Source organism: Hippopotamus amphibius, chromosome 3 (genome assembly GCF_030028045.1).
Source record: "Hippopotamus amphibius kiboko isolate mHipAmp2 chromosome 3, mHipAmp2.hap2, whole genome shotgun sequence".
Taxonomy (NCBI): Eukaryota; Metazoa; Chordata; class Mammalia; order Artiodactyla; family Hippopotamidae; genus Hippopotamus; species Hippopotamus amphibius.
Genome location: NC_080188.1, coordinates 131,226,422 through 131,253,108, shown reverse-complemented (window position 1 = coordinate 131,253,108; position 26,687 = coordinate 131,226,422). Strand labels below are relative to the sequence as shown.

Genomic DNA, 26,687 nt, shown 5'->3' with positions numbered 1-26,687 from the left:
ATGTCAGCTTCTGAGAGATGGGTTCATAATTGCCAATGATATTGTGGATTTCTTGATTTCTTGGTTTTGTTTGATTCTTTTTTCTTCTGTTCTTCACTCTGGGCCCTTAAAGTCCAGGCACACGTGTGCCATTTCCTCAGATGTGTGCAGTGGTCTCTACTCCCCTCCCTCCCTCTCCTCCTTCTCTCCCTGTGGAATGCCTCTCCGTCAGTTCTGGAACCTCCAGCCTCCATATTCCCTCACCTTTCCTTCACCCCCTACTTTTCTCTCTCCAACTGCACTGTGTCATGCATGATCCCATTGGCTCAGCCTCCATTCACTGCTCCCCCCATCCACTGGCCTATCCTGCTCCTCGGCCTGTCTCTGCCGTCACAGTGTCAGGTCTTTGATCTCCATTCCTTTTGCAGGTGCCCCTTTGTATCTCCCTAAGGACATTGGGTCTAATCTAAAGCCCCCTGAAGCTGCCTCTTCGAGCGTGAGTTCACCCCATCATGAGGCTCCTGTCCACGGGGGTGGGATCAGGCTCCTCAAGTGTTTGGTGACTCCTCATCTCAGAAGTGAGACCTTGTAGTTCAGGGAGTGGTTACCAGATGAGCGTTGGAGCCCAACGCTTCCTCCACCTCCCAGCTGTATGATTCTAGGTGCAGAGGACACGGCATGTGCAGGGCAGGAGTGTGGCAAGTGAGGACAGAAAGGAGACTGAGGGCCTGGTGGGGCAAGGCAGGGGAAGTGTGGTGAGAACCCTGCACCTTGGGTCTTCACACCAGCCTAGGAGAAGCTCTGGCCAGGGTTGGGGGTGGGTGGGGGTGCTATGTGATCTGAATTATTGCTCTGGCTGTGGAGGGCAGGGAGCCCCTGGGGGCTGGCCAGGTGGGCTCAGGTGGGATGGGGGGTCATTAGCCCTGAGGCAGAGCAAAGGAGGGCAGGTGGAGAGCACGGGGGACACTGAGGAGGAGTGGCCTGTGGAAGAGCCCCTCAAGGGCAGAATCACACAGACTGCCCCCCCACCCCAGTCACCAACAGTGTCCTCCACCCTTGTTGTTGTTCTAGACTATTCATGGTGGCTCCCGGAGATTTGAGGTGGGTCCTGGTATCGTCACCCTGGAAGTCCTCATGGCTGCTCAGAGGCACTGCCCTCTTGCTCCCCTTAATCTCTTCCTGCTTACCTGCCTGGTCCTTAAGGTATCCCCTTAAAGGACACTTCCCCCAGGAAACCTCAAGTATCCTGCTCTAGAACCATGTCCCTGCTCTGCAAGCACATAGGAACATGGCAGTCACATAACAGCCCCAAAGATGTCCCTTTCCTCGTCCCTGGTGCCTGTGAACATGTGACCTCCCATAGCAAAGGGGACTTTGTAGCCACAATTAAGTAAAGGCTCTTGATGTGGGGAAATCACCTTGGATTATCCAGGTGGACGCAATGTCATGGCAAGTGTCCTTATAAGAGGGAGACAAGAGGGTCAGAGGCAGAGGTCAGAGAGGAGAAAATATGTCACATGCTGCTTTGAAAGTAGAGGCAGGAGTCACGACCCAAGGATGCAGGAGCCTCTAGAAGCTGCAAAAGGCAAGGAAACAGCTTCTCTCCTAGATCCTCTGCAAGGAACGCAGGCCTCATGTCACATTGATGTTTACCCAGTAAGGTTCCTGACCTCCAGAATTGTAAGAGAATAAATGTGTGCACCATTAGGTTGGTGGCAACTTGTTACAGTAGCAGTGGGACACTGACACAAGCCCCAATTCCATGCTGGGCCCTGGGGTACAGCAGTGGACAAGAAGGACCAGGGGGTTACCTTCTAGGAGGCAGGGGAGGGGACTTTTACAGCACAGTATGTCAGTTATATCTCAACAAAACTGGGAAAAGAAAAGAAAAGGCATGCCAAGTGCTGTGAACAGAGCTGAAGGGACACAGAACCGAGGTTGTGACCCCACCTAGGAAGTTAGCAAAGGCATCTGAGGAAGCGCCCTGTGATCCGCACACGTAGCATGAGTGGAAACTAGCTCAGCTAAGCAGAGGGATGGAGAGAGCCTTCCTGACAGGGGCCTGCATGTGCAAAGGCCCCAGGGCAGGAAGGAAAAAGCCTGCCTTGTGCATCTGAGAGGTCGTAGAGGGCCGAGCACAGGCCAAGGGAGAGAGGGGGTGAGGGAGGGCAAAAAGTTGGACAGAGCTAGACCAAGGAGGGGACACTGAGGTTGAGGACAGTGGGGCACCCCAAAGGACATTAGACAATGGAGGCATATGAAAAATGCTTCATTTGTAAGATCACTCTGAAATCCAAGAGGACAATGCAATCATTAAGCCAGAACAGAATGCTATGAAAAAGAAACAAGTAAAGAAAGAGCTCTTGGAAATGTAAAATATGATGCTGAATTAAAAAAAAAAAAGAAAGTAAAAGATTGAAGTAAATCTCCCAGAAAGTAGGAGAAAGACAGAGAAATGGAAAATAGGAGAGAACAGCCAAGAAGCATGGAGGCCCGGTCCAAGGAGACTCAACATCCAACTGCTGGATATTCCAGGAAGGGAGATGAGAGACGCTGAGGAGAGGAAACATCAATGGAAGGGAGAGCCCACTGAGAATCTGGACTAAGAGGGCAGCTGCCGTGTCCACATGTCCTTCCAGAAACTTCCCAAAGAACTAACAGGTGACCTATCAAACCACAGGCCTCAGAACAGGTTGGTTTTTGGTAGAGTAGATTTACAAAGATGGCTTCAAAATTCCAAAGGAAAGTACAATTCTATACCCAGCCAAAGTATCTATCAAGGGCGAGGAGGCCATAGAGGCATGTCTGAAAATACGCGAGAGTTTGCGAGATTTACCTTCTACAAGTTTTCTTAGAAAGTTATGGAGAAGATGCTCCAGAAAAACATGGAAGCGGGTGAGGGGCAGAGGAAGGCGTGGAAGGCAGGAAGCATGGAGCCTGTGCAGGGGGCACATGGGGGAACAGGCAGAGGACAGGCAGCTCCAGGGAGGTCTCCTAGGAAGATGAATAGGGTGGGCTCAGAGGCAAACCTTGTACAAAGGGGCTTGTGAAACAGCAGAGGTTCACCCAGAGGTGGGCAATGCTAGACAACAGGGTGGAAAATCACAGACCCCACAGCTCTAAAGGGATAAATGCTGGGCATAGAATTCATTGTGGGCTGAATGACAGTAATGACAAAGTGATCCTGGGAAATGAGAGGGAGGGAACGCATAGGATGGTATGTGACCCCAATCCTTACCCTTCATGGGAGGAATTATATAAAAGATCCTGAAGTTGATAAATGAAGAAATAAAATGGCAAGCATGTTCCTTAAGGCTGATAAGGGAATCGCCAAAGAGAAGCCGTAAAAGTAGCTGCCCCATGAATGGGACAGGGGTGTGAACTGAGATCTGAATGGTTCTTTTTCCTTATAAGCTATACAGTGAGTGCATTGGTTTGGGTTACACTCACGTACATCCAACCAGCCACTCTCTCATACACGCGCGCGCACACACACACACACACACACGTAATGAACTCTTCCCTCAAGAGCTGCTCTCTGGCTGGAATGTGAGATGATTAAGGGGGACCAGAGGAGATGGGGAGACAGGTGAGGGGCTGTGGCCAAAGTCCTGGGAGAAAAGGGGAGAAGAGGACCACGGGGTGCGAAGAAAGGTGATACAGGAGATGTTCAGGGGTGAAATCCTCAGACTTGGGACAGGTTGGATATGGGGGTGGGGGTGGGGCGTCATCAGGAAAGACCTCCCCCAGCCTCTGTTTTGGCCACTCAGTGGGGGAAGGGAGGCCAAGGTGACTCCCAGGAGGGAAGAGGGCAGAGTTCAAGGTGCCATATCTCTGAGGCATCTGCATGGGGGTGCCCTCTTGCAGTTAGAGTGTGAGGCTCAGAGAGAAGGTTGGCAAAGTTGAGAGTGGACGGCGGGGTGATGGCACCTAAAGAAGGGGTGTGGGTGAGGTCACCCAGCAAGAGATTCTGGGGGAGCAGTCTCTGGCATTCCATCGTCTTAGGGGAGGGGACTTCAGGAAGGGGTGCACTGTGCCATCGGGAGGACTGGAAACGTGGCCTGGGGCGTCCCGTTGGGTGTGGCCACCCAGGACCACAGGTTCCTTACCTGGTCTGACTTGGTGCGACCGCCATGTCCACTCTGACCCCAGTAGACACTGTGCTGACCTGACCAGGGGCGCGGATCCGCCGCCTGGGTCACCAGGACCCCCACACTGGCGCGAAGTAGGTGCCCTGTAAATCCCAGTGGCCTGAGTGACGGGACAAGGAGGTGGGTGTTTGGGGCAGGGACCACTGGGTGTTTGCTGGTGGACAGAGGCTGCTCTGCCCAGCGAGGGGCCCAGCCGGGAGCCGCACGTCTGCTCCACCATCCACACTTTATCTGCGCATGGGGACCGTGCAGGAGGAGGGACATGCTTGACCTCAGACTGGGGCCTGAGGCCAAGGTCGGATGGACCTGGAGAGGGATGGCCTTGCGCCCAGTGATGGTCATGGAGGAAAAGGGCCCCAAGAGGGTGGGCGGTGCCCCTTCCCCAAGCTGTGGCTGAGACCGCGCCTGAGCTGGAGCGTCCCTCCTGCTGCCGCCCCGGACACCAGGCGCCCTGGGTGTGGATGGGCTGCCGGCCTGTCGGGTGCAGACCCAGACTGACTGGGGAGGCCGGGGGAGGGCCCTCCCTGAGGGCCCTCCCCTCCCAACCCACATGTTCTGAGTCCTCCACCCACCTCAGTTCAGCGACCTTCCAGGGAAATGGGCGTTTCCTGCGAGAGGCTCCAGGGGCCCAGGGTTTGAGAGCGCGGCACGGGGAGGGGAGCGGAACCGTCCGCAGCTGTCCTCTTGCCAGCGTCCCTTTGGCACTGGCTGCCGGGGGCCCCGCCCCGCATGCCCGAAGTTACACTATTGACGCTTCCTTCTTTGGGGTAGATGCCGTCTCCAAGAAATATTTTCTGAATGTCTGCTATGTACGCGGCGCTGGGAACACGGGGGAAAGTATGTGGACCTGCCCTTGAGGGAGTCGTGTTCAATGGGGCCCCGGACAGTAAACAGACAATTCATTATCTTCTGCAGAGGAGGGAGTGCTCCCAATGCAGTTAGTCATTCACACTTCAGTATGAATGAGTGTCTCCCATGCCTCGCTCAGTCACAGACCGGACCTGGGAGGCCTCACCCCCCAGGGACTAGGGCAAGGGTGGGAGTCAGAGCAGAGAGGGGGGCAGAGAACTACTTCCCACACACGCTTCCCTGGCTCCCAAGCTCCCAGGCTGCATCACTGGGGCCCCCGGGAGGCCCTCCCTCGGACCCATCCCCACCCGGCCTGGTCTCAGCCCCTCTGGCCCTGTACCCCCGCCCCGAGGCCTCACCCTCCCCACCATCCTGGAAACGATTTTGTTGTCTGCAGAGATCATGTGTAGCTGCCTGTGAGTTATAGGTCTCCGGAGCAGAGCCTGTTACCTAACCAGGCCCGGCTCATGCCAATGTCTTGAGTAATTATTGGGGGGCGGGGGGCCGTCCAGCCCACAGCAGAACCTCTCCGAGGGAGTGCTATTGTTTTTCATGTCAGCTGCATTTTAAGGCTACATTTCACGTCAGCTGTGACTTGGAAGGAAAGAGGGCCCGGCCTTTGAGCAAGGAGACAGGGTGGTGGAAGGCAGCTTAACCCTTTGTACCCCCGTGTGCCCCAGCTTCCCGGGGTTGCCTGACAGAGAGCAGGCTTGTCGGGGATCAGACCCCGAGGCCAGGCCCAGCAGCCGCCACTTGGCAGCCCTGATGGAAACCGCCGTGCAGTTACGCACAGACAGTCACGGAAACTCAGAGGACGGCGGTGTTGGAGGGTGCGCGCCAGGCCAGGCTCTGAGCTCTTCCCCCACTCCTGCTGCCGCCCTCCCGCAGGTCTCCCCCTCATCCGGCAGATCTGCAGCTGGTGGGGAAAGGGCTCTGGGGCACAAGGCGGGTGGTGGTGGGCCTGCCCAGCCCATCTCAGCCCCACTCGTGGGCCTGGGGGAGAGCAGAGAGGGATGCAGGGGAAACAGGACTCCTCAGGCATCCCTCGTCTCAGGCCCCAGCCCTGCCTCCAGGGCTTGACTCAGTGACTCAAGCACTGACTGCAGGCCAGGGGTGACCCCAAGTGCTGGGGAGGCCACACAGACCCCTTTGTCAAGGTGCTCAGTCCAGGGAGTGATGAACAAGAGACTCGAAAGCCGAGGGGGTGGGGCGTGGAGTCACAGAGCAGCAGGACCAGGAGGAAGAAGCTGGCAGGTGGTGAGTGAGCAGTGAGGGAGGTGGGCAGGGGGGTCTCCCAGGATGTGACATCAAAGCAGCAACTGAACAAGGGTGGGGTGTGAGCTGGACAGACATCCAGGAGCAGAGGAAGGGCTGCCTGAGCCACCCTCGGTCCCTCCTGACACCTTGTGTTGCTGACAACCAGGCTCCGGTCCCCCCACCCTCTGGGCCTTACACGGTTCCTGTGCTTCTGGTTAAGGCAGAGGTGGACGCACTCACTCACCTGTTCACTAAGCCATTCAACAAACCTTTAATAAGTGCTGCTGTGGGCCAGGAGCATCAGGCCTGAGGTCCTGGGATGAGAGAGCCTGGAATATCAGGGGATAGCAGCTCCCGGGCAAGTGGGACTTGGGTGAGTGGTATGAGGTGATGTAGGGGGCTGGTAGGGGCCAGATTGGAGCCTGGCAGCCCCCATAAGGAGTTTGGATTTATTTTCGCTCAACCAGAAGTCGTGGGTGGGTGTTGAGCCCAGAGGTGACATGCTCTAATTGACGTGTTTCTGAGCTATGTGTAGAATAGAGGGTTTGGGGGTGGGTGTGGGGAGGCAAGGAAAGCAGCTAGCAAGGAGGTGATGGACTACATCAGAGCAAGGGGCTTGGTCCCAGCTGTTGCTGAGACAATGTAAGTGATGGTAGCCTAATCAAGAGAGAATTTGGCCACCCACAGGGTCCCAACTGAGCTGGAGCAGCCAGGGCTGAAGCATGTACAGCACTGCAACAGGACCCAGGGGCCTTCTTTTTGTTTACCTCACTGTCTGCAACACCAAAACAACAAAAAAATAAACTTATTTTCAATCTGGGATTCTATACCCAGTCAAACTCTCAAGTCTGAGAGTAAATTAACAACATTTTCAGACACGCACAGTCAAAAGTTTTACCTACCACGTACCTTTTCTCAGAAAGTTATTTGAGGATATGCTCCAGCAAAAGGAGGGGGAAACCAAGAATGGAAAAGCACAGCATCCAAGACCCAGGGGAATCCAACACCCACCCTCACACCTCCCCCCCAAAAAGAGGCCAAGGACACTCCCAACATGATGGGGGAAAGGAAGTCTAGGATTACAACTCTTCAGCATGCCTAGAGAGCAACTAACCCTTCTAGGGCCCTAGAAACTTTCAGAAGAAAAAAAGAATAAGGCTGATAGATTGCTGGTGTTCTCAGCAGAAAGAATGGAAGCTTTACCACCTGGCAGAGAGTTCAAGAGTGAACTAGTGACAGATGCATTGAAATCTAAGCAAAACATAAAGGCAACTTTTAACCCCAGGGGAAAAAAAAAAGTTATAATCATAGAAGAGCACATGACTTGGCTGAAAATGGCATTTACAAAGTGATATAAAGTTGCATAATGTTGGCATCAAATGCAAACAGTAAATATTTACTTAGCCTAGAACTGCGGTGTAACTGTATTGGGAGGGTAGGGGAGTGGCGGGGGCAGGAATTGCGAGAGTGAAATCATCTCTCGTCTTATGTGCTACGTGGTCACTAGATAATGTCTAAAACTTCAAAGCAAGGTATAGCCATATAAGCGTGTGGCTTAGAAATACCAAGGGAAAGCCAAGAGGCAGCAGAGAGGGTTGAGGTGTTGCCCCTCGGTCAGGAATTGGGGATAAACAGTATAGCACCCATGGGAGCTCTTCGGGTGGGTTTTCCTGCTGATGGTGAGAAAACTCCAGAATGGAGGAAGGAAGTGAGGAGATCTGACAGTACCCAGGTGAGGAGGAGGTGGAGAGGGTCCGCCGAAGGTGGGGGTGTGCCCCCGGCTCTGGGAAGAGCAGGAGAGTGGTGTGGAGGCAGGCCAGGGTGTCCTCATGTCACGGGTGCAGACTTAAGGCTGGCTGGTCCCCAGACAGGAGCCCTCTGGGAAGCCAGGGGGCCGGGGCTGTGTGGGATGGGGCAGCGGTGAGAGGGGAGGGCTCACTGGTGGGCACCCCCTTCCCACCTTTAACTGGGACATGGTCAGACAGAGGGACCTGGCCTCCTGCCTCGGTGGGCTCCCAGAGCTGTGACCCAAGTGGTACCGAGGATGGTCTTCAAGGTGCCCAGATCCAGGCACTAAGGGGGAACCCTCAGGCTGTGACAGCAGGTGACCCAGGTCCTCCCAGAAGCCTGCAGACCACAGCCGGTCTGGTCAGCCTGGGTCCTCCCTACCCAGGCCCGGTGTCCCAGGGAGCTCTTCCTCTCAGCCCCAGGAACAGGAAGGGTGGGCACGAAGCCACAGGAGGCCTGAATCTTTCATCAGCCTTCAGGTCAGCCCAGGTCAGGTGGGCCCCAGGCCAACCCAGGGCCTCCTTCTGGGGTGGAGGCCTCCCCACACTTCCACTCACCTTCCGAGCATTGTGCGCCATCCTGGGGGCCCCCACCACTCAGCGGCCCTCAGGTCTCTGATGCACCCCCAAGGTCACCCCACCCTGTCCCCTCGGGCGCCCTGGCCACTTGGTCACACACTTAGGGATCAGGGCTGAGGACCCCTAAGGTCCCTTGCCTCAGTGTGGTGGCTGGACTGAGGCGGGCACAAGAGTGCAGACGTGGGGACAGCGAGGGACCGTCCTGTCACCTGCACAGGAGCCGCGGTGGCCTGGCCGGGGGCCTGGGGGTTTGGAGATGGAATGGGGTGGGGAGGCAGATACCCTCCATCGCCTTGTGGAGCATCCCTTCGCATCTCTGTCTTACAGAGGCAGAGACAAAAGCTCAGGGGGTGACCAGGAATGCCAGGTCCCACATCTACACGTGGCTGGGCCCAGCCTGGGGACCAGGCAGGATGGGGACCCTGCGAACCACGTGGGTGAATGCGGCGTGGGGGTGGGGGGCACCCACCAGCAACAGTAGGGAAGGCGAGCCTGGGAGCTGGGAGGGGGCTGGGAGCAGAGGGGAGTGGGACGGCCACACATGTCCGGATGGGGCCAGAACACCCGGGCCTGGCCTGGAGCCCCAGCGGCTTCTCGCACCACCTGCTCCCCACCTCCTCACCGGCGTCCCAGACAGTGGCTCTCAGGGTTGGGGCGGAGGTACGGCAGCGCCCCCTTAGCCACAAGGTCCCCACACACGCTGGGCACCTGCGTAGCCAGGTGACAGCGCAGGGCCACGAGCCCATGTGGGTGGGTCATGGTGCAGTGATGTGAGGGGCTTCATGGGGGAGGTGGGCAAAGCACAGGCCCGGGGGCGTGGGGGGTGCTGGCACTCGGACTGCTGTGAAGCAAAGCACCAAGGAGGGGGCTGGGGGCAAAGAGAACGGGGGATCCCAGGGCCTGTCTTCCGGGTCTGCTGGGGCTGCCCCTCCACTGAGAGTGTGGGGGACGGAGCTCCCTGTCTCAAAGACTGTGCAAGCAGAGGCGGGGAGGGAGCCCAGCATTGGGCAGAGAAAGGATGGGGTTGAGGGACTTCTGGCTCATGGGTTGTGGGCCCTACGAGCTGGGAGGGGACTGGCTTGGGAGGGTGTTGTCACGTCCATAAGGTGGGGACGGCCCACCCAAGCCCCCAGCCGGGCCTCCAACGCCAGGCGGGGTGCGGGGCTTGGTCCTGGACGGGCGGAAATCCCTGCGGCTTCCCCAGGAAGGCAGGTTCCAGGAAGGGCGCTCCAGCCTTCCCCATGGGGCTCTTCCAGGTGCCAGGAAAGGAGCTCAATTCCAGATTCCAGGGTCTGGGACCCTAGCCCAGAGCCCCCGGCCCAGCCTCCAACCTGGTTCCAGCCTCGGGGGACCTAATTCGGGGAATCCTGTCCTAGCAGCAGGAGCCAGAAGTGGAGGTGGGGACGGGGGCGGGGGCGGCCCTATCCTGGGTGTGGGCCCGGGGGCCCGGGGCTGCCCGCCCGTCTGGGTCAGCCGCAGCTGCGGCCCGGCCCCGGCCGGCTGAGTCATGGGGCCGCTGCTTCCAGGGCAAGACCAAGGCAGGAAAGGCAGGGAGACTGGACACCTCGGCACCTGGAGGGCAGGCAGGCACGGCCCCCCTGTGCTGGGGGCGGTCAGCCTGTACCCCAGCTCTTCCCGACCCCTGACCCCATCCCTGGATTCTGCTCCGTGTAGTAGTTCCCAGGTTTTACCCTTTCCCCAGTGTGGGGCCCAGCCCAGCTCTGGTGGAGCTCTGCCCATGTGCGTGCGCACGCACACACACACTTGAACCCACACACACTTGAACACACACACGCAGGCCAAGTCCCTCGGCCCCTGTGCCGGTGGCCCTCCCTGGGGCTGACCTGGGCAGTCTGGCCTCTGGTGGCGATTACCTGCTCAGCCTGCAGGTCTTTTCTGAGCACCTACTGTGTGCCAGGCACTGGGCTGGCAGCTGTGACACAGCAAGGCAGAAGCCCCGCCTTCCAGGAGCCGCGCGTCCCTGGGGTGCCAGGGAAGGGGTGTCTTTGCAGATAAAGGACCTGGGTAGCCCTGAGACGGGGCATTGAAGTGAATACTTAGAGGAGGGCAGGGGCAGCTTGAAGCTCAAGGGGTAAGAGCCTGCTTCACAGAGGCAGCAGGTGCAAAGAGCCTGCGGCAGTTTGGGGCCTGGACAGAAGGCCCACGGGGCTGAGGCAGTGGGAAGGACCCAGCCAGATCGCGACTGCCTTGGGGACACTGCAGTGACCCTGGCCTTGACTCTGAGGGCATGGGGAGCCCCCATTTTAACATCCCCCTCCTGGGGCCTAATAGTGGCTGTAGGAGAGTAGGTCGGGGGCCGTGGCAGGATTTGGGGGAAGCTGGTGACTTGGCCCAGGGTGGGAGGAGCCTCAGATTCTGGTTGGATTTGCTGGGCCCTGAAGGTCTCCAACCTTGACCATGTTGGGTGCCTTTGTGGCTGGAGAGATGTGAGAGGAAGAGGAGTTGGGGACCCCAGAGTTTCTGGCCTGACCTCTTAGCTGAGCGGGGAATCGTGAGAGGAGCACGTTGTGGGGAGACATAAGGCCCAGGAAGGACACACTGCCCTCCAGATGCCTTGAGACACCGGGAGAGGCAGCACGGAGGGCAACTCAACGTGATTCTGCGTCCGGGCTGGAGATGTGGGGTCGCCAGAATGTGGCTGGATGTGAGCCCATGAGCTGGACGAGGTCACCAATGGGCATCTAGCAGAGAGAAGGACCAAGAACCAAGCCAGGGCGGCCCAATCACCGGCCCGCGAGGGGAGGGGGACCCCAGCGATGACCGAGGTGGTGGAGGGAGGCAGGCAGTGTTTGCTGCTGGCAGCGGGTCGCAGCCCAGGGGAGGCGCGCGCAGAGGGGGTGTGCTGCCGGGGATGGGAGAACCAGTGTGTGTCTGCAGGGAGAGCGACCAGAGGGAGGAGCACGGTGACTTGGGGAGAGGGGAGAAGGCTGAGCTGCCTGGGTGCGCTTGAGGACAGGAGGACAGACCCGGTGGGGGCTCCTGCCCTCCAGATCAGGGAGGAGTGGAGTGGGGGAGGGGCGCAGGGCTGGCTGGGGTGTGGGGAAGCTTGTCGGGAAGGCTTGTAGAAGGGCTCCTGCAGGGCCAGCCTCAAGGCCAACACCAAGAAGACTGTTCCTGGATAGCAGTGCCCTCCCCCCCGGGGTGTTGCCTGGGGTGCCCTCAGCCTCCCCATCCATGGACAGTCACTGACAACGTGGCGTTTCCAGAGCCCCGTGGAAAGGCGCTCTGCACCATGGCCGCAGGAGCAAGCTCCATGGACATGTTTCAACACAGGCAGCCTCCAAACCCGTGTTGAGTGACAGGAAGCAAGCCAAGAGCCCAGCATCTCACGGTACCCCTCACGCTAAGCCCACTGCAGACGGATACCGTATCGCGTACATGAGCTCATGTTTTCAAATGGAAGGATAAACACCAGATCTCTAAGACGGTTACCTGGGAGGGGGAACCAAAGCCGGACGGGCAGGGTCAAAGGGGATATTTCTTTCAAATGTTTTTACTTTTTAGAGAAAATGTTTTTGAAGAGCACTTATATCTATTTACATCATGCAAACCCTTGTAAAGGGGCTAATTTAACAGCAAGACATCCAGCTGGGCAGAGCACGTTGCCGGGGCAGGGGGCATGCAGGCGCTGCCCTGGCAGCCGGATTGCTTGGGGTGAGCAGGCCCCAGCCGTCCAGGGAAGGGGCTCCAGGGGCCTGGGCAGTCGGGGAGCAGCTGGGAAGCTGTGCAGGTGTCTGGAGAGAGGCCACGGTCCAGGACTGAGCGGGAACAGCCAAGGATAGCCAGCAAGAGGTGAGGAGAGAAGCCACGCGAGGCTGTGAGTGCAGGGGAATGGTCAGAGGCACTAGGAGGTGCTGGGATCCTGGCACACCCTGGGGCCTCCTTCTTCCCCGAGGCCCCCACAGGCCCAGAGAGCTGTCCAGGGGAACTGGACCTGCCCCCAGGACACCCCAGCCACGTCTACGTCCATCTCCATTCTGAGCTGCAGCACAGACCCGCTGTCCCCTCCCTACCAGGGAGGTGATGGAGGCCCAGAGTTCCCCAGCCAGTCAGGGGTCATAGATGGCCTGGCAGTGTCCCCACTTTCAGGGAGGTGGACATTTAGGAAGCAAATGGTGCAAGCAGTACCCGGGCAGACTGAAGTGTCTGGAAGGGGCAGAGCACGGTGGGGGGGGATGGCAGGCAAACCGGAGGGGGTGGGGGGTCTAAGGAGGAGACCCTCACCTTTGGGGCCTGAAGAATGAGACCGTCTGCTGGCTCAGAAGATGGGTGGAATGTTCTAGAAAGCAGGCCGGCTGGTGCAAAGGTCCTGAGGCAGAGAGGGGTACAGCACATCCAAGGAACTGATAGAAGCCAGCGCAGGGCAGGAAGCAGCAGTGGCGGAGGTGGGACACAGAGCCCAGACCTGAGGGACCCTCTGGCCGAGGTGGGACTATGTCTCTGTCCTGAGAGCAGTAGGGCGGCCTGCAGGGGTCACAGCAAGGACGGGGTGTGAGGGCGGAGGGAGGCCTTCCGGTTGTGGAACTCGTGCAGGGCGAGCTGACCTCGAGGGGCCCTGCCGGGCAGCCCGGGGAATGGTGGGCCCCGGGGTCCTAAACTGCCTACACCCTGGCCGATGACCCCGGGAAGGGGGTCAGGGGGGTCCGGAGGCAGCCAGGCCAGGCTAGAGGCAGCCAGAGGCCAATGGGACGATGGGGACAGAGCTGCAGGGCGGCCCCTGCCCACCTGCCCGCCGCCGCTGGGCCGCCTGGCGCCCACCCGGGCCTGGGGTTCGGCCTGGGCAGCCGCGCACTCACGGGCTCGTGGTACAAAGTGTTCTGCCCGGGACTTCGAGGCTCGTCAGAGGGGCAGGCGGGGCCTCCGCACGCCGCCAACACAAACACGCCTCTCGGCTCCCAGCGCCTTTTTCCAGGCTGCCCTACATTCCCGCTCGCTCACTCGCCAGCCCTGGGGCTGCCGGGGTGGGCAGGGCGGGCATCCCCCACTCGGCCTCTACCGGCAGGACCCCCTGAGGCCCCAGCAAGGGGCTGGCCGGCTTGTAGGGAGACCCAAGCCCCGCCCCCCCAGAGCCAGCCCCCCCCCCACACACACACACACCAGCCCACCCACCAGATGGCCGTGGGCAGCTTCCTGGCCTCTGTGCATCCTGGTCCCCACGGCCCAGGCCCCCTTCCAGCGGGGGGTGGGGGGGGCGGGTGGCTCCCGTGCAGCCCAGGAAGCTGTGTGCCTCCTGGGGCCCCCGACTCTGCCACTGCCCCCTCCCTGAACGGTCCCACGAGCCTTCCTCCCTGAAGTCCAGGCCAGGCGGCCTCTGTGGGGCACAGTCAGGCGGTGGTTGTGAAGGACTCTGGGCACGAACGTGGCCCCAGCAGAGATGTGGGGAGGGAGGAGGAGGCTCGGTGTCCAGGAGTGTGGATTGAGCACCTTGGTAAACATAGCACACGCGGAGCCCCCCACGGGGCTTTCGTCCTTGGGGTGGGGGTGGGGGCAGCAAGAGACAAAAAATGTAATAAATAAACCAGTGACATCGGTGTGAGTCCTGGAACAAAAGAAAGTAGATGGAGGACAGGGGGCAGATCGCTGCATTTAGCTCAGAGCCCAGGAAGGCCTCGTGGGGACGTGAGACCTGAGCAGAAATGTGGACCAGGTGAGGGTGGGAGCCACGCGAGGATCCAGGAAGACTTCCTGGCGGAGGTGGCAGAGAAAAGGGGTGGGAGCAGGGCAGAGAGGCCTTATACTGGAGTTGCCTGGGGGAGGGGTGGCAGCCTTGTGCCTCAGCCAGGCCTGCCTTTTTTGTTCAGAGCTCAGAGGGGAGTTTCTCAGTTCTGTGCAGAGAAGTGAGACCCTCAGACTGTGGGGCTTAGGGCAGACATCACTGAAATTGCCCAGGTGAACTGGTCCACGGTCCCCTGTCCACCCCCCCAGCTAGACCCCCTGGACAGAGCCACCAATGTCCTCTACCTCCAGAAAGAACAGCCCTGTCACACACTAGCAAAGCATGTCGTAAGGCCGCCCTAAGTAAGACGGTTCACTGTAGGCTGCAAAGCACATACAAAAAGAATGTTCCAGCTCCGTGGGGAAAAGGCAGATTCTCAGTGAAGTGTGATATATCTACAGGCTGACTGCTGAAAACAGGGATGCAGCTCAAAATCAGTCCCACACCATTCAAAGATTTAAGGGTAAAATACAAATCTAAAAAGTCCTAGAAAAAAAAATGTTTCAGGGTTGGAGTGGGGACGGCCACTCCAAGTATGCACAAAATCTAGAAGCCACAAAGGGAAAGAAATAACTCTGCCTACATGAAAAAGTGAAACAATAAATAAAACTTCTGTATGGCAAGACCAACAATAATCATCACCATTGCCATAAACCAGTTCACGAGACCAATAGCACACTAGAAGCAATCATTTGTGATATCCATGTCAAAGGACAAACTTTCTTAATATACAAAGAGCCCTTACAGATCAATGACAATGGAAAGGCCTGGCCAGTACCTGCTCTGGGGAGGGAACGAACAGTAGGCTTGGAGGACCTCTGCCCCCTACCCTGGTACTGGGACCCCAGGAGATGACAGAGGCTTCATTTACTCATCCAGCAATATTTGTGAAGCTCCAACTCTATTTATCCCGTGTGTATTTACTGAGCACCTACTACGTGCCAGGCTCTGGGAGACCCTGTGGGAACAGGACAGTGACGGTGTGGTCGGAGGCCTGGCTGCAGGAGCTTTCAGCTGGTGGAAGGGAAGCCCGCTCTCAACATTTGAGCCGAGGTTATATGTTGTGGTGGAGGACGGTTTTCCAGGCAGCGGGAATGGCAAGTGCAAAGGCCCTGGGGCAGGATTGATAGGGCTGTGCTCAGGTTCTGAGAGAAGGGGGTCAGGCAGGACTGTGTGGGGGCCGCAGAGCTCAGGGGCTGTGGAATGAGGTTAGATTTTACTCTGCGTTCACTGGGAATTCTGCAGATGGAGACAGCTCAGCCTGGCTGCCACCTAATGTGAATGGGAGGGGGATGGGCAAGTCAAGTGGAGGCTGTTGCAATGGTGCCAGCCAGGGATGCCACTGGCCTGGGCAGGGGGTGTCGGGGGGGGGAAGGGTGGATTCAGAGCGTGTGCTCTAGAGAGCAGGTGGAACGTGAGTGAGTGCCAGGAGAATCCAGTGCTCTGCTGTGTGGGTGTCGGCACCACTTTCTGAGATGGGAGGATGGGGTTGGGAGCAGGCCCAGGGCAAGTCTGGGTTCTCTTTGGGAGCTGCTGCACCAAGATGCTATTAGACCAGCTCACCAGTGGAGACCAGGTTCTGGAGCCCCCGGGAGAGTGCTGGACTGGGCATGGCATTGAGGGTGTCTGTGTAGAGATGGTGCCATCAGATGGGGGTCCTTGGGCTGGGTGTGGAGGGCCAGGGGTGGATGAACCCAGGAGAGGTGGGTGTGGTTTACAATAATGGTCCTGAGACCCGCCCCCTCAGCAGTCAGCCTGGATCAGGGCGCTGCTGGGGGTCCCTGGCAGACCCCAGGCGCCCGTGGGGCTGCTCCTGGGCAAGCGTGTGTCTGTGGGGCAGGTAGAAGGGTCTTCTCCTCATCGTGATGCTCTCTCAGAGGGAAGCAACCTGCGCTCCTAAGGAGTGGTCAGCAAGGGCCAGCCACAAACTGGCCGGCTCCTGGAAGGGTCTGGGGGCATGCTGTGCCGAGGACCCCGCTGAGGCATGGCTGGCTGTAGGGTGGCTCAGATCACCCACCACCCAGTAGCCAGAAGAGTGAGAGATTTGGGGGACAGTGGCTAGGACAGAGGCTTTGGTCTGCAGCCTCTGAAACGCCCACTCGGCTGACTCACGGTGCTATGCACCAGTCCCAGGGGCCAGGGCACGAGTGGCTGCCACATCGCCCACCTCTTCTAGCCAAGGCTCAGCCCCTGCCCGGACTCCATCTGGGCAGAGGACGCCGGGAAACAGGCAGAACAGCTGATGTGTTGGTGACCACGGGTCCCAGAGATGGTGTCATCTGTCTCCCAGTTAGGAGAGCACGCTTGGCACCCGACAGAGCCCCCACACTGAGTGGAGCTCCCACTGTTCACCCTCTGAGCTACCCCAGCCCAGCAGCATCACTGCCTGGTGGAAGGGAGCTCACCTCCATGGCACATGCAAAGGCCCAGGGGCCCAGAGGTCCAGGCAGATACGCTGGCATCCTTTGGCGGCTCAGGGAATGATTTGGTGGAAGGTGCAGGGAATTGTGCAAAACCACCCCTGGGGCGGCTCATGCCTTCTTGCACACGCAGTCTCCCTGCCCTTATAAAGCCTGCGTACTCGTGCACACACATCTACTCACACGCATGCCGAGTGGCCCTCAGGCCATGTTGCATGCATGCAAATTACTAACAGTAATCTCAGTAGTGGTCAACAGGAGCCTTCATCAGCGTTTGCCAGAGGCCAAGCACTCTTTGCAGTGGTTTCCTGCATTAATTCATTCAGTGCTTACAGCATCCTACTGAGGAAGATGCTATCTGTATCCCCATTATGCAGGTGGGGAAACTGAGGTTCACGGAGGCCAAGTGATTCGCCTAAGGTCACCCAAACAGGAAGTGGCAGAGGCAGGACACGAGCCCAGGCAGCCTGTCCGTTTGCCCAGGCCCTCCCCGCGGACCCTGACCCGCTGCCGTGCTGCTCACACACCCAAACCGCGTCCTCCCCCAGGGCCTCCCGCAGACCGGGATGCGCACATCCCACCCCAGCCCGCGTGCCCAGCGAACGCCCGGCCCTGTGGCCGCCGGCCAGGCTCCAAGGCCGTCTCCTTGGCCGGCTGGGTGCGCCATGCGCCACAGCACAGAGAGCTCGGCAGGCCGGCCACCCTGGGGACTGGCAGTAAAACCTCAGCAGCTAGAAACACGGTTGATTTTTCTCCAAGAGCTAAAGCACTAAAACAAAGTCATAAACACAATTACACCGTCTCCTGCCATAAATTACGACGTTATGAAGCGCTGTGATCTATTTCCACGCATACCCGGCTCTGTGAGACCCGCCAGCCCCAAAGGCTCTAAGGAAAGGGTGATTTATGGGCGCTGTTCCCGCGTGCTGGTCGTGGGGGAGGGGCGTTCCCAAACCCCGAGGAGTCAGGGAGGCCCAGCACCAGGGGCAGTGCCTAGGGGCCGGGGCCAGGCTGCCCACGGGGCCGGGACCTCCCAGGACAGCCTGCCCCAGGCAGGCGGGTACCCCGCACCACCTCCCCCTTCACACTTGGCAGGAGGGTTCCCCTGGGGGCTCTGGAATGGAGGTGCTGGGCTGTGTGGCACCCACTATACCCATCCCGCAAATGTTAACTGGGCCCTCTGTGTGCCCGCCAGCGAGGACAGGCAGAGGAGCAGGCTCCTGGCACCTAACTCTAGTGGGAGAGCCAGCTAAGGAGCGAACGGATACAGCCGCAGGCCAGGGGCCTTGGAGAAAGGAAGGGCTGGTGGGGAGATGGGGAGGGCCATGGCAGAAGGAGGGAGGTGGCCTAGATCAGTGCTTTTGGTGAGATCTGGGAGGGCGGGGTGGCTGATGCAGGCAGGGGAGCAGCAGGGGAAAGGGCCTGAGGCGGGCATGTGCCGCCCTGTTTGAGGACCTGCAGAGTGGCCCGGAGTAAACGAGGAGGGAGGAAGGTGGGGTGAGGCCAGAGGGCAAAGAGGGACAGGTCTGGGGCCACAAGCGGGACTCAGGCCTCTCCTGGGAGTGAGATGGGAGCACAGGAGGGTATGCGTAGGGCAGTAATGTGACCTGGTTTGTGTTTTGAAAGGACTATATTGTAGGGGAAAGGTGGCTGGCTATTGCAACAGTCCTAGCATACAAAATTGGCGGTCTGGCCTGGGCTGGGAACCATCGCAAGATGGGCAGGGGTCTCTCGGGTTCTGACGACAGAGAGGATGTGGAGCACAATACTGAGATTTGGAGTCTTTTTCTGAGATGAAAGTGTGGAAGGAAGAGGGTGGGTGCTGAGAGAGAGGGGCCTCCACGTAGGTGCAGGAAAACCATGGTTCTGTGGTCTGAGTTCAGGCCTGAGGCCACTCTGGGTCAAGTGTGCCGGCCTTGGGTGTGTCCCTGGCCTGAGCCTGGGTGCTCAGGGTCAGAGGACAGCAGACCACAGCTGGGCAGCCCTCCTCCTGCCACGGTCAGTGGAGAAGGGCTGGCAGACACCAGGATGCAGCCAGCGCTCCTCCCCTTGGTGCTCCCTCTCGATGACATCCACTGCCCTAGACGCGGGTACTCAGCCACACCTGCATGTGCTGCAGGGCCGAGGGGACAAAGGTCATAGGTCATCATGCCCCCCCCACTCCCCTCCCTCACCAGGCAGCAGCTTGCGAAATGAGCACCAGGGCCGGGGAGGAGGGGCAAGAATGCCTTTCTCTGGAGATGGAGACCCCAGAAGTCCCAGGGGCAGGGCAGGGTCAGCGCAGGACCACCACCTGAAACCCACTCAGCAGCCACCAGACCAGGCAGTCAATGTCACCTCCCAGACTAAGTCCTCCCCGTGTCTAGCAGGCCCAACATCCAAGGCTGCGGCCAGGCTTTTAAATAGGAGCGGGCACGCCTTCCTCCAATCAGAATTCACTCATCATACCCTCTGTCCTGCCCTGTGCTGGGGGCTTCTCACAAACTGTATGTTTGGGAGGGGGGCAGGGTGGACCGCCCACCCAGGGGACTGTGAGGTGCGGCTGGGGCCCCGGACAGAGAAGGTAGCTTTCTGCCCTGAGCTGCCCAGCACAGACAGGATGGGGGAGCAGGGGGGATGGGGGCTTGGCAGGCTCAGCACCCCTGCCATGGGCCACTGAACGTGCCCCGGCTGTGTGCGGGCCCCACCTGGTCCCTCCTAGCCGCACCCAGGGACTCAAGGCCCACTGGGGCCCCCGGGCCTCTGCTGTGTCCCCTGTCTGATGGGCTCAGGGGCAGCGGGGAGCAGGGCTTGTGACCTGGGCAGCACTGGGCCATGCAGGTGCCGCAGGCCTGTGGCCAGGGCAGAAGAGGAGACAGGCCAGCAGCGGCCCCTCGGAAGCCCCTGCTCCCGGCCTCTTCGCTCCCATCCTCCCTGCTGGGTGTGAAGGGGGTGGGGAGTGGAGAGGTTAGAGCTGTGTCATGCGGCACACTGGGGACGGAGTGGGCCTGTGCGCCGACACGTGGAGCCGTCACAGCTGAGTCCCTGCGCCTGTCCCTGGTACGTGTGCTTGGGTGGGGCTCCCTGGGGCCCAGGCTCCCACGCAGCCCATCAGCCAGCTTGGCACCGGGGCTGGCATCCAGCTCAGTACCTGGCGCTGAGAATCTTCAGTGTCGCCCCTGAGAACGGCACAGGGTCTCGTGGTCCAGGACAGTCTACAAACAAGAGGAGGGCCCAGAGGACCACCGCCCTGTGACCCTGCAGAGCGCCCTGGGCTGTCCCTAGAGGACCCCTGCACCCCCGTTTAGATGTTGACCCACAAAGACCCTGGGGCACCACGAGCTGCCCCTCAGGGCAGGGGGCTCCCTCCCCACAAGCCCCGGGCCTTGGCATCCCCCCTCCTGCCCATCTTTGGCCAGTGTGGCCAAGACAGCCCAAGGCCCACACATGACCCGGGCCGTCAGCGGGTCCAGAGCTGGGATCAAGGCCGAGCAGGTTCTGCAAAAATTTCCCTTGAAAGACTCTTTTTCAAGATTTTCTTTTGAAAACAAATTCATAACCACATCAAACAGGAATCCCGTCGCCTTGGGTTTGATCGCCAGCCGCCGGGGGCTCTCTAACTGGCTGTTATTCTAATTGCTTTTTTTCTCTTCCGAGGGCCGCGAGTCGTCTTATGGTCATTAATTTGGTGAGTCGAGGCAGGGAACAAGGGAGCTTTTGTTGGCCTTGCCCTTTTAGTCACCTATCAAATTGCAAATAATGACGAGATCCAAGATCCCCAAAACTGATGTGCTCCAGCAGCTCCTGGGGAACGCCATCCCGGTCCCCGGAGCAGGCACGGCCTTCCCCCAAGGGTGGCGGGTGACGGCACCTCCCCTGGGCACCTGCCCAGATGGACGCATGGATGCACTTCTCTGCGGCTGGGGTTTGGCTCAGGCAGCCCCCTCCGGCCCAGCGAAGTGCTCACTGGGCATCACCACCAAATATGAAGCAAGATAAAGACACTCTGCTCAGGGTGGGGGAGGAGGCAGACCCACAACTGTCTCTCTGGGACAGGCTCAGCCCCAGAGAAGCTGGCAGGCGTGAGCCACCCTCACAGAACCCGCGTGCATGGGCTCCTACACGACCATCCTGCTCCATCCTAGAGAAAACCCAGGGGAGGGGCAGGATCCCCCCCACTTCCCAGCTGAGAAACCGAGGCGCAGGGAGGACAGCACAGCAGCCGGGTCTCAGTGTGGGATCTGACTTGGCCTCTCAGACCAGCCTGGCCGGGCTCACCCCACACTGTGGTTCACAGGATCAGCCCCTGGGAAGGATGGAAGCCCACGTGCACTGGGCTGAGACCCCCACCGGGCCCTGGGGGCTGGGCAGTGCAGGGAAAGCTCAGGGAGCCCAGAGCCAGAGGGGAGCGGCAGGCAGCCCTGGGAGGTGTGTGGCACCGAGGTCAGCCACCAAGCTCCAGAGGCCCAGGGTGGGGATGGGGGGGTGGGGGGGGGGGGGCATGGAGGGGGTCATGGCTCGGGGTTGGGAGCTGGGAGGGTGCCACAGGGCTTGGTTTACCCACCGCTCACCACGCCCTGAAGCTGGACTAGGCAAGTGATGGAGAGGGTCCCTGCCCATCAGGCGTGGGGCTGGGCAGGCGGGAGGACCCTGCAGAGGGCCAGGAAGACCCTGGGGGACCCTGAGGGCAGTCGGAGGACCAGGAGGACTCGGCGAGCTTCCCCACTTGCTCTCTCTCCCGTCCCATCCTGGCCCTGGGCAGCATGTAATGCTCCTCCCCAGACCGGCTCCTCTCCTGCGCGAGGAGGAGGGGGAGGTGTGAGGCCCAGGCTCTGGGCCAGTTCTGGGATTCTGTCCCAGATCCGAGCTGCCCCCCAGTCCCCCCACCACCTCCAGCAGCCTGGCTAATGGAGCCTGTGCCCTGGGACCAGGGCGAGCCCTCAAAGCCGCATCTGCCACGAGCAGTAGCCCGGGGGCCGAGGTGGACTTGGAACCGGGCAAGGTCAAGGGCAGCGTGGGAAACGCCCAGGTGGCCCTGAGGGCGAGCTCAGCCTGGGCCCAGCCTCCCGCCTGCTCCTGGCATGGGGGGTGGGGGGGGAGCTGCACTGTCGGGCCCCTGGGATGAGCCCCCCTGCAGCCGTGCCCGCAGCCCCACCCCTTCCTGAATCCCAGCCATTCTTCCATTTCCTTTTTTCCCAAGAACACCCTATAAAGGCTTCCATGCCCGCTTGCCCTTCTGGGGCTTCAACAGATGTTCAAGTCCCGTAAAGTGAAAATTTATGAAACCACAGATTTTCTTCTGTAACGTATTTGGTGCTTTAATGGATGCCAAACCAATCAATACCCAGGCCTGGCCTGCACGACGGAGAAACACGAAGCCTCGACCGGACCAGCTTCGTCGTGAGAGCCTTGCTCAAGACTACCGGGCACCGGGGTCCCCCACCCCTGTCTCCCAGGGCGTAGGTGGCCAGTGGCACTGAGGGGCCAGTCCTGCCGGCAGCCGGCGCCCCAGCGGTCTCGGGCCGAGGACAGGGACGGGGTTTAGATGTGATGGGGGGCCTGTGCCCTCCACACGTCCCCTCCAGCCCCGCTCTCCCTGGAGCACTTGCCCTTCCGTCTTAAGCTCAGCTTGGACCCCCTGCTTGCGCCTGCGCCCCCTCCCAGGAGCATCTGCTTCAGCCCTCGTGGGCCACCCTCCCACCCCACTCACGTCTTCTCAGCATGGAACCTGGGGATGGGGGTTGCAGGGGTCCCAGCCAGAGACCCCACACGAGACCCTTCTGCCGGGGCCTCAGGGCCTGCGTCTGTGGGTGGCCTCAGTGGCTGGTGGGACTGGGGTGTCTGGCAGGCACCTGGGGGAGTGCAGGTGCAGGGGGAGGTAAGTGAGGGGCCCAGGGCCCACCCCAGCCAAACCAGAGAAGCTCTACACCCCTTCCCTTGATAGCCTGGGCTCCTGTATCAGATGTGTCTGGGAAAATAGTTTAGGCTGCCCTGGCCTGGGTGATAGGGCCTCAGCCATGCAGCTGTCCCTGACCCCAGGCGGGGGAGGGGCGTGGTCTCAGACCCCCGCACAATCTGAGGAGGCAGAGGCAGGCAGAGGGGAGCCTGGGAGACAGCACCGGCCCCCGTGCTGGGCAAAGCTGGGGAGGGGGGTCACCAGGGCCGCCCCCTCTGGGGAAGGGCACAGGCCCCACCTCACAGGCCGCCGTCCTGATGGGGGGCTGCTGCTCCACGTCCCAGCCCCCATCCTGCCCTACCTGCCACTGGGTCTCAAGGGAGCCCCATGGCCCCAACTCAGGAGGGACCCCTCCTCTCATCCCCACCCAGCCAGCCCCACCCCTCCCCCTGACTCAGTGTCCACCTTGGGAGGGAGGCTGTGGACCGCCCCATCCCCCACTGCAGCCCGCCCTGGGCCCACCCGGGGACCCAGCTACACAGCATGTCCACCCCACAGCATCTTCGCCAGGGCCAGCCCGCTGGGCCAGCACCCAGCTCCGTCTGCAGCCAGCGGTGGGACCCAGATGGGTCCCGGGGCAGCCTGGCCCCGGGCAGCTCCGAGCGCACACATCATGAACCGTGTGCGTGTCCAGGTGGGTGGCCGCGCCCAGCCAGCTTGGCCTGCCGCCGTCCTCAGGCCTGGCGTTGACCCTTGGCTGAGCCATCCCTGGGCTTTGGCCCCAAGCCACTGTCCCCTGAAGCAGCTCCGTGCTCTTGTAGTTTGGCCCTTATCGGTGACCATCTGGCTACCTCCTCTCCCTCCCCCATCATTTCTAGTCTTTCCAGTGTCCCAGGTACCCAAGGTGGGTATTATCTTCTGACAGAGACCCTGGGGGAACCACCCCCCAGGGCACCGCAGGTCCCAGGGTGAGCTAGCTGTGCCTCCTCCCAGACCCCAGTTCGTGCCAGGATGTCTGCTTCACCCCGCCCCTGCTCCAAGGGCTCTGGAGTCCTCTTCCCACCCCCGGGCTCACTCCAGCCCCATCCCCTCTTGGCCATCCAGCAGCCCCTGCTAAATGCCTGCCGCCCCAGGTCCGTCCTGCCTCCACCTCCCCTGCAGCTTCGTGCGGTGGCAACCCCAGTGCTCAGTGCGGGAAAGGCCTTTGGGAAAAGCCTCGTGGGCACATGGCCCTGGCTGACCGCTGGGGGTTGGTACAGATGGGGTCCAGGTTTCCAGGCTCAGCTGGGAAGATGGTGGTGCCCCTGCTGAGATGAGGACCGTGCGGGGGATGACGAGAGCGCCCTAAGGCACTAGCCCTGTTGTGGTGGGGAGAGGGCAGAGGAGGGACCCCACCCTGCTGCCTGCTCGACCTCTGGGTCCAGTGAGGGCTGCAGAGTGAGGCTCCCTCCACACATGTGTGTGCACACATGCAGCCACGCGCAGCAGCCACGGACAGCCACAGACACACACATGCACGTTCCACACACACGGGCGTGACCGAGGCCAGGCCCCATCCCTCCCCGGCCCTCCCGGAGCCCAGGCCCTGAGGCCACCCGCACACCTGGGCCGTCCCCGCTGCCCAGCTCACCTCTGCTCCTGTCCCCGCAGGTGACGCAGCTGGACCAGAGGCTGGTGCTCATCACAGACATGCTACAGCAGCTGCTCGCCCTGCACCACGGAGGCCCCCCCGGCAGCCAGCCCCCCAGTGGGGGCGGGGCCCAGGTGGTCCAGCCCCACCCCGGCGGCTCCATCAACCCCGAGCTCTTCCTGCCCAGCAACGCGCTGCCCACCTACGAACAGCTGACTGTGCCCCACGGGGACCCCGACGAGGGCTCCTGATGGGGGCTCGGGGCCCAGGCCTGAGAGGGGAGGCCTGGAGGAGCCCTGCCCGGCCCACCCCACCTCCTACTCGGCACGGGCACCACCAGGCCTCAGCCACCTCTCGAAGGTCCGAGAGAACAGTTCCTCTCTCCAAGGCCCCAGGTACCCGGTGGGCCACTCAGCCCTCTGGCCTGGGCTGGGGGCTCTCCAAGACCGCCTCTTCCCAGCCAGCGGGTACTATAATTTGGCTGGGTATCAGGGGAAGGGGGCCTCTCGGCTCTGAGACCAGGGCCCCCAACGTCGCTTGCAAGATACTGGGACACAGTGGTGGGAGGTCAGGCCGGGCATCCCAGGCACTTGGTCTCTCCCATGTACATCCAGGAAGCAGTGCAGCTGTGTGCAGACCCCAGGGGGTTCCCGCGGGGACACAGAGGGACAGCCTGGGTCTGTGGGACACAGAGGGTCTGTGAGGACCCCACCCCCAGCCTCAAATCCAAGACCCAGGGGGACCCAGGGAGGAGGCAGGCAGGGCAGGGCAGGCCCAGCTCATGCTGAATAAAGGATGCCCATGGTCAAGGCTCGATCAAGGCCCTAGAGCCTGTCAGAGGCCCCCGGGCCTGGGCCTGACTCCCTCACACTCCAAAGAAGCTGACTCAGGCCAGGAGCTGCTGCTGAGGTCACAGCTTCCAACGGGAGGGACAGGCCCACCTCTGTGCCCAGAGCTCTTCAGTGGGCATGGACCGTCCACCAGTGGAATATGGGTGCTCAGGTCCCCTACTTTGGACTGGCAGCTTCTCCTATCCATTCCGGAGAAAAGAGGAGGGTCCCCAAACCCAGCTCTACATGCGGGCCCTGCCTCCAGCTCCCTGCCTGGGCCAAGCAGCTGGACAGACGCACAGACAGTCATCTCCTCGGACCAGCTGCTGAGCCTCAGGGGAGCAGATGGGTGTCACCATCTCTAACAAGACCCATCTCCTCCTGGGTGCTCCATCTCACTGAAATCAGAATAATTTGTGGTGATTTGGAATCTGTGCTTTAATGAATTTCACGGTGTGATTTTGATTCTTAATCATTCAGGTTTTTCCTAATAAACATGGAATCACAAAATTGATCTTGCCGTGCTCTTGCCTCTATTCCTGGGGGAGAAAGCGACCCGTCTTTGGGACAACCTGTCCTCCCGTGGAGCTGCTGCCCACCCCTCGACACTCCAGCACCCCTTACCCTGTCTGCGCCCACCCCGGTAAGGGGAGGGGGCCCAGAAGCCCCAGCCCACTGGCCTGGGGGTTTTGGAAGCAGGGGTGGCCCCCAAGACCCAGGAGCACCTTGAGGCCGTGTTATTCCTGTCTCCCCACCCAAGGTCGGGTTCCAGCCCACCCTCTGAGCCTTTGCTCTTGCTGGTGCCTTTGCCAGGAGGTTCTCCTGTCCCCTCTCCATCCGTTGAAACCACTTCCTTGGTCTCTGGCAGGGCTCAAAGCGCCCTCCTGCAGGAAGCCCTCCCTGATAGCCCCTCCTGAGACCAGCACCACCCCCACCCGAGGTCGTGGGACCCTTCAAGTGGGGGAGGGGTAAGCAGGTGGGGCCTTTGCCCCCCAGACAAGCAGCTTGGGGGACCCTGTCCTCAGGGCTCACATGCCACACACACGTCGCAGGCCTCGGGGCTTCTTAATCCTAGGACAGCACCTGCCCCCACCCTGCCCACCTGCCTCCCACTGCTGCGCACCGTCCTCTGGGCCCCTGCCTCCTCCTGGAGGGAGGTCCTGCCTGGAGCCATCCCCGACCTCCCTCATGGACGGGACCCCTGCAGTCCCCTCAGAGGCAGGCGCCCACGTGGGCGCCAAGCAGGACCTCCTGGTCTGGCAGGAATGGCAGCTTGGCCCCTGGAGGAGGGGAGGGGCCTGGGTCCCTGGCTCCCACCCGAGGGGACATCCGGCCCTCGGGCACTGGCCAGTGGGGGGAGGGGAGGAGGGGCATCGAGGGCCGAGGCCTCCCCCCCCCGGGGGGGGGGGGGGGGGCGCGCCGAGAGCAACAATTACTGGAAAGGCAAAAGCTGTTGTTTCCTTGTTGAGTAAATATTTGTGGAAACCCCAGGAGGCGGCTGGCTGGAGAGCGGGCCCTCCACGGAGCACCCGCCCCGCCCGCCACCGGGCATGGCCCCCCACCCGCTGGGCGCGCGCGGGGCCGCCCATCTGG

At 60.7% G+C, this 26,687-nt stretch overlaps 1 protein-coding gene across 2 annotated transcripts in view; it reads left to right on the top strand.

Moving 5' to 3' along the window:
• The window catches only part of KCNQ1 (potassium voltage-gated channel subfamily Q member 1), a 342,239-nt gene extending 316,647 nt beyond the window's left edge, over positions 1 to 25,592 (top strand). The window contains exon 10 of one of the 2 annotated variants that reach the window (XM_057726790.1): positions 24,285 to 25,592. In XM_057726790.1, the coding sequence (XP_057582773.1) occupies positions 24,285 to 24,967 (683 nt within the window). In that variant the 3' untranslated portion in view covers positions 24,968 to 25,592. The remainder of the gene's footprint in view (positions 1 to 24,284) is intronic. The other variant, XM_057726789.1, reaches the window with a different exon arrangement.
• The last annotated feature ends 1,095 nt before the right edge of the window (positions 25,593 to 26,687 follow it).